At 36.6% G+C, this 7,500-nt stretch overlaps 1 protein-coding gene across 1 annotated transcript in view; it reads left to right on the plus strand.

Moving 5' to 3' along the window:
* The window catches only part of LOC125047048 (gamma-soluble NSF attachment protein-like), a 15,224-nt gene that overhangs the window by 6,111 nt on the left and 1,613 nt on the right, over window positions 1-7,500 (plus strand). Inside the window, exons 2-8 of the mRNA XM_047645094.1 lie at window positions 4,041-4,108; window positions 5,501-5,585; window positions 5,803-5,820; window positions 5,969-6,176; window positions 6,370-6,440; window positions 6,835-6,899; window positions 7,257-7,369. Of these exons, the coding sequence (XP_047501050.1) occupies window positions 4,041-4,108; window positions 5,501-5,585; window positions 5,803-5,820; window positions 5,969-6,176; window positions 6,370-6,440; window positions 6,835-6,899; window positions 7,257-7,369 (628 nt within the window). The remainder of the gene's footprint in view (window positions 1-4,040; window positions 4,109-5,500; window positions 5,586-5,802; window positions 5,821-5,968; window positions 6,177-6,369; window positions 6,441-6,834; window positions 6,900-7,256; window positions 7,370-7,500) is intronic.

The following is a 7,500-nucleotide window of genomic DNA, read 5'->3' on the forward strand; positions in this document are numbered from 1 at the left end:
AAGAAGGGCAAAGCTGCAATGATATCTGTTTATGTCTTCAAGATCTGAGCAGGTGTTACTAGAGTTTAGTAATGATATGGGGATTACTGTATCTGAGGATGTAGTGACGACACTGAGCAATGCTAGAAACTTTTCTGTAGCCTAAGAACTGTACAGTCAAGGCATTTGGCTATCCTTGAAGAACTGTCCAGAAAATCATTTTTGTGTCTTTAACCCCTAAAAGCGGTAGTACTTCATGCAGTTGTTACTCTAATACTGGTCAGATTTTTATATATCATGAATGGTAAATTTGGTGTTTGGAGTTTGAAGAGACAGGTTTTACAGCATTAGAAAATGTCTCTCCCAAGTTTAGTTTGAAATAGGCATAAAGAAAGAAAATAAGAGTTGAGTGCAGTGGTATAAGAGATGGAGGCCAATGGTAGGAAAGGGAGTCACCAAGGAAACCATGAGTGGGTGAAAGGGCATGGGAGGAGGGAACAAGGCTTTCTGTGCCCCATGCAAGGGGGAGGAAAAGGTGGGTGGAGTAGGGAGGTAGAGAGTGATGTGGCACATTCTCACTAGACACAGTAGAAACACAAGAATAGGACCACTAGGAGGATTGATACCAGGTCAAATTAATAACCTACTAGTTTTTGAGTCCATGACTACATGTAGCCTTTGTGTATAATGTTAAGTATTACAGCAGGCTTGATATAGCTGAAGACAGGAGGTACATGTGTGGAAATCTTGATATGTAATTCTGAAGTGTTTTTTAGTAAATGCTTTATGCTTGAGTCACCCTTAGACAGCAGCAAATGCATTATGTTGCAATTATCAGGTTAACATATCTAGCTGTAGCTGGGCCTTGCCAAGATCATGTTTTTTTTATGCCTGACTTGAGTCTGATTGTCTCCCATGTTCTTGAAATCCTTAAGCTGGAAGTTAGTCTGAATATTTTCCCAGGAATTTGTCATTTTGGCAGTTATTGGCTTCATTTTATATCATGAGCCAACTTGTAATTACAAGTTTAGATGATTTGCAAGAAAAAACAAGAAGACAGTCTTTTTTTGCCTCAACTTTCTGTGCAGACCATCTGTGCATTTGCATATTCATTTATGTATACTGAGGCACTGAAACTCTTCTTTTATTGGGCATTCTCTTATATTTGATATTACAAGGCTAGAGGTTAAACCTGGAATTAAAAAGATTCATACTTTGGGTAAATCTACTGAGTTATTTAAAGAATCACTAGGGAAACTTTATGCAATCAAGCGGTCTTTAATTTTGATGAAACCTGTGTTGATATATGTGCATTTGTGCAAGTGTACATTTTTGTGTACATTTTTCCCCTGAGGAGAGGGTGTACCAGTGTGCCTGTAAATGTATATTTTACAGCAGTTCTCCACTGACTGTTTTTTTATTCTGTTTTGCCAGTTCATACCCTAGTTCATTTTAACATATTTATTATCATCATCATCATCATCATCATCACCATTATGTTTTTTCTGAAGGCGATAAAGTGAACTTCCTGTCTACAAGGTGTCTAAAATTTAGAAAACATAACTGTCATTATTCATATGTATTCATCACACCTACTGGTATTGGTATATATCTGTCATACATAAACATCTCATTGAAGTCACTAGTGAAAGTACTGTACATTCAGCTAAGCCTGACCAATTTCTTTCTTCATGTAGGTTGCAGAGCCCATGGTAAAAGTTATTGTAGGAGAAACTGTAGGTAAGCTCAGTAACACAGAACAATCTATTGCTTTTTAAACGCACATGCAGCTGTAGTTTGTTAGCTGTATTTTGCAAGTAGTACACATTCGGGTAAAGTATACACAGTAACATTTGGTGTCATTTGTCGTCTTGACTTTGTGGAAGCTAAATAAGGATTAGGAATCAGAATGAATGGTTTGATGGATTCTTAGTCTATGGCAGAGCTGATTGAAATATAACTGCACCTTTTTATTTGTAAATATTGCTGCAATTTAAGAGTCTTAGCCTAACAGGAAACCAATATTTATGATGTTTGGGTCTTCAAAAAGGATCATTCTGTCCGCTGTTCATTGGAACATAGTTATAGTGGAAAAGTGAATGAAATTTCTCACTAAAAGAATAGTTTACCTTCACTGTTATAGGGTCTCATTTGCCCCTCCTGAAAGATGCAAAACATTTAGTTCTTGGGAATAGAATTGGATTTATGTTTGCATCTCGCCATGTTTTAAGGGAATCAAAGTCGCGAAGATGCAGAGTTGATAGCATAACCAAATTCCAGCAGGACGACGGGGAAACAACTATGCAACTTTCATAGGATATTTTCAAGGGAAATTTGTTCAGTATTTCTTGTAGTTCTTATGCTCATGTTTTTTTTCTTTTTTTTCTTCTTCTTTTTCCTTTCTTCATTTCTTTTCTTTTTTTTTTTCTTTTTTTTGTAAGCTAATTCCATTGGCTTATTACAATTCCTGGAAATTCAGATTGCTTACTAGAAAAAAATATATAAAAGCCAGCAAAATTGTGTGAAAGTGATTGATAGAAAAAGGTAACAGAATTGCAGACAGGCAAAAGGTTAATAATAGGACAGAATACTTAGAGGAACGAGGTAGGGTAAAATTCTAACCATTCCAACCACAGATTCAATATCTTGTTACCCACCATTGCAGAAAAGGTCATAAAATTACATACCTACCATCTTAATGTTAGATAATTCACAGTGAGCAAGATGTCTATATGAACATTCTCAAATGCAGAAAATCCCCTTGATTTAGACATATTTGCAGGTATATTTTTAAGTTTGGATATATATGCAAGAATACATGCCATGCCCACTGTAATGCAAGTTTTTTTTATTGTATTTTCACACAGGTGGCTCTACAAGTACTTAGTCACTAAGGAGTCAGTTATTAGTCTTACCTATCTCACCTTTTTACCATTTTCCTCAACTTCCGGAAAGGGTCTTTTGCATTATTTCATTGTCTTAAATGTTACCATGATTTTAATAACAATTTGATAATCATAACATCAATAACAATGGTAACAATATTGATATTGATTGTATTAAAAACAAGCACACAGTTTCCCACCAATTCAAGGAATGGGGAAATCAGGATTGGTAACCAGGGTCTACTTATAGACTCCGTAGTGGCTGAGACATGTGGAGCCATCTCACAAAATTCACAAACATATACAAGGGGCAAAACATAAATCCGGGGCGGTTGGGTTACCAGGTAGAGCTGAGAAAGCAGACGACATTCTTGCACTTAATATACAGTTTCATTTAGACATTCTATTTTTAATTAGTTTTGTTTTACTTAACAAGGGGTTGTTATCACACAGTCCTAAAGTTTCATTGTCCTGTTGCAAAGAGCTGCTCCGTCACAGCTCGCCACCTCACCAACTAATCTCGCTTTATGCAATATTTAAAGCCAGTTTATGAAAGAGTTGGCATATCTTTTAGCAACATCAGGCCTCTTATTGATTAAAAGATAGCAGCCCAGAGATGGTAGCCAAAGGCCCTGGATTACTCTTTGTGTTTGAGAGCACAAAATTCCAACAGACTACTACATAAGATCATTATTTAAGAAAATCACCAACTATGTTAGAAGGAATAGTGCAAATTGCACTTTTTGCTACACGTGCATTTCCTTCCTATAAACATTTTCTCGTTGTTAATAGCATTGTTATGCATTTAAGGCAGTCATATATATATGTACCAGAATTTTGCAGTGTGTTTAGAAAGAAGATGAATATCTTTTACAATATACCCTAGGGTTGTTAATGATATGGGAAGGTGTCAGGATTAGCTTGTGCTCTGTGGACATGTAAAATATTTCCAATACCGGTAGCTTGTACAGTTATGAAGAATACCAAGTGTATTTTGATTGCCCATGACGCAAGTTCTTCCTCCTCCTCCAGGTTGCGAGGATACACATTGGATCTTGGAATCAGATGAGAAAAATCGGCCAGAGGTTTAAATGCCAGCATTATAGTCGACAGAGGAAAAGTATGATCTAAAACAAAAAAATGATGTTTAATGTTTTGTATTTTCCTTTATTTCAGTCTCAAGACAAGCCTCCTGAAGTGGAAGCCCGACTATGATGTCGCAGCCGATGAGTATAATGCTGCAGGTAATTTTTTCTCAGTAATCTTATGTAATTACATTTTAGTGTCATCTTTGTAACAAAAATTATACCAAATTAGGGTTTTGAAATTAATAACTCTTCCGACAAGCCCAGTGGCCATATTAGACATAGATATTATATATAGATATTTGACATACAGATAGATAGTTAAATAGGTATAAATAGATTTTACAGTTAAGAAGAAAAGTATCACTTCATAGACATAGACCTTAGCAGAAAAATCAAAGCTATCTAATGATTCAGACCACACCTACATCATCTAGACAAGAATGTGCCTTTATTATCACTCCTCAGAAAATGTTTGTACAATTCAGTATCTAATACATGTTATCCCTGGTGAATCTCCCAGGTGTGTGGGTTATAGGCCTGGCCCACACTCATCTGCAATATCAAGATTCTTTGCCTCCTCTTTGCAATGTTATCATTCTTTCTTACATAAGCCTTTTTTTTTTCTTTTTCTTTTTTTTTTTGCCATGTTCCAAGGTCTGTGTTTTTCATTTGATATGCTGCATCAAGATGGCAATAGATTTCCTTGAGCAGATTCCATATTATCTCTCTAGTTAGTCTTTTACAGCAACTATAACAAAAAGTAACACTTTGTTATTTGTATAATTTTTTTTAATATTTGTTTTTTTTATTTTTTATAATACACCCTGTGCTGCCAGTCACAGTGGGCAGGAATAGGAGTTTGGGCACAGAAATTGTGTCCTCTCTTCCAGCCAAGGCTCACAAATAGTACAGTCTACCCTTGTTTAGCAGTAGAAATAATGCAAGAGAGATCCCCTTCCTCAGAGCACTCTTAATCTAGTCTTCCTCTGTGACCTTTGTGCACTCATGGTGAGTCATTCCTGTCACCCCGGCCTTCAGCTGAATTATTTATGATGGCACATTCCCAATACCTCAGCACCCAGCCAGATTTTTACATGATGACATATTTCTGCTACCTAGCCCTTGGCTAAATTTTTCCATGATGTGATGGTCACATCACAAAAGTCCAAAGGGGTAATGTTTAGAGTAGGTGGAAATGATTTCTCAGTGCATCTGAAGTATTCACAATAACAAATCTATCTGTGTGTATACATGCATACATGCATGGTTAGGTGTGTATGTGATTGCATGTTTGCATGCTTATCTGTGTATGTGAGTGTGTGTGAGTGAGTGTGAGTGTACATGTGTCTTTATTAGTCCTTTTTGTCCGCCTGTATCAGCTCTGCTTCAGCACCTGATCTTCCCCTGCTTGAACTTATTACAACCGCTCCAGCACCTCAACCTTATCGTCCCTAGTCATATGCACGTCACCATATTTATATTCCTATCTCTTTTCTCCCATATCATTTTAACGACTTTGATACTGAGACAACAATAATTTTTTTCCAGCAACATGTTACAAGACGGCCAAGCAGTATACGCAGTGCCGAGAGTGTCTCCTGAAGGCAGTGGAGTACTACAAGCTCAATCGATCGTATCCTTTTGAACATGCAGTTATTTTATCTCCAAAGTTCTGTTAAAGTTTAGATTATAGCTGAGCACAAAAGGGAGTAATTTTGTGAAGTTCTTCTTTTTGGCAGCATATGCCTAAAGGTATATTTAAGGATGTCCTATTATTGATTTGGATTTCCTCAAAGTTGGGGATGTTTTGGTGAAATACAAATGTTATTTTCCCTAACTGGTTATTTCAGATTCTTTTCAGCTGCCAAGTAAGTTCTCTTGACAGTTATATGTGTATAATTTTTATTGTTGTTAATAATGGTAACCCTACTGACCTATATGATATGCGTCATTTTTTATATTTAGAGAGAATATCAGAAGCACTAGAATATAGATTAAAAACAATTCCTATTCCAGATGCTTAGATCAGGCTGTTCTGATCAGCAAGGAAATGGGAGACTTGGACAATGTGTTCAAGTTTTGCGAACGAGCTGCTTGCATGTATCAAGAGCATGGAATCCCTGACACCGGAGCGCTTTCATTGGACAAGGGTGCCAAAATCATCGAACAGCAGCTTCCCGAAAAGGCTCTTCATCTTTACGAGCATGCTGTTGATATTGTCATGGTAAGGGGGAACTGGTATCTCAGTTGTAATTGGAGATTTCAGATATTGATATCTTGATAGTAAGTGAGCATATTCTTTCTATAAATTATTAGAGGTAATTGCATGACATTATTTCAAAGGGAACCCAACATCTGTATCCATGTTGTGTGATATTGTTGTACCTCGAACTGATACAAGTATTTGTCATCATCAGATTGAAGATCGGCCCAGGCAAGCAGCAGAGTACCAGAGTAAAGTAAATCGAATCAACGTTAAGTTACAGAAGTGAGTATTGTCTTTAATCTGCTTGAATATCCTATGATACAAGTTACTTTAATGCAGGGGCAAAAAGGGGCAAGACTAATGACATCATCATGTTTAGCCAATCAGGGTGCACCATAAAATGTAGCTAGATATAGATAGATCCATAATTATTTGTATAATTTACTCAATATTGTTATTATTACCAGAAGTAAACAAAATAATTCACTCTTTTATTTATGATAACAAATTATTCAATACCATAAACAGCATTTAGAGTACTCCAGGGAAAAAGTCAATTTCATATTTGGGTTCAATAGGCTAAACGGAAGGGGAGTCCTACAAGTACCTTGTTCTGATAAAATGGACACTGTCTATCTATTTTTTTTTTTTTTTTTTTTTTTTTTATTCTCCTCAGATATGATGCAGCTACTGACTCCATCAGGAGAGAAATTGGTTACCACCAAGCAAGTGAGAATAATCGTAAGCATCGTCAGACTTTGTTTCTCTCTCTCGAGATTTCTTCATTTGTTGAACGGTACCAAACTTTCAGCTTCATTATGACAACACCTATACTTACAACAGACTTAAATATACACAAAGAGGCAATTTGTAGTGATCTTAAAAAAGAACTACATGAAGAACATTGGCCTTTTATATAGAAAACCAAAGGATATGCTCAGAACGGGATAAAAAAAAAAATCCTCAGTTTAAGTAATATGTCTTCATTTTATAACCAATGGACAGATACTTTTCAGTCAGCCCTCAGTTATGCATGTACACCTGTGACAAAAATGCAGAGAATATCAGTGAGCTAAAAGTGAACTGTTTCTCCTGTAGCTGCTATTGGACGGCTGGCAGTGGCTCTTGTCCTTGTCCAGCTAGCAAGAGGAGATCCTGTAGCAGCTGAGAAAGCGTTCAGAGAATGGGGTGCTTACTGTGACCAGGAGGAGGTGAGTGATGCTGGTATAAAGTTGCTGTAATTAGAGTACTAATGGAGATAGGTTTCTTTGGTATGATTCTTGGGTTTGGGTATGTTTTGCGACCTTTTCTGCAAGGAGTTAGCCATATGTGCTAGAGCCCT

This window comes from Penaeus chinensis, chromosome 40, assembly GCF_019202785.1.
Source record: "Penaeus chinensis breed Huanghai No. 1 chromosome 40, ASM1920278v2, whole genome shotgun sequence".
Taxonomy (NCBI): Eukaryota; Metazoa; Arthropoda; class Malacostraca; order Decapoda; family Penaeidae; genus Penaeus; species Penaeus chinensis.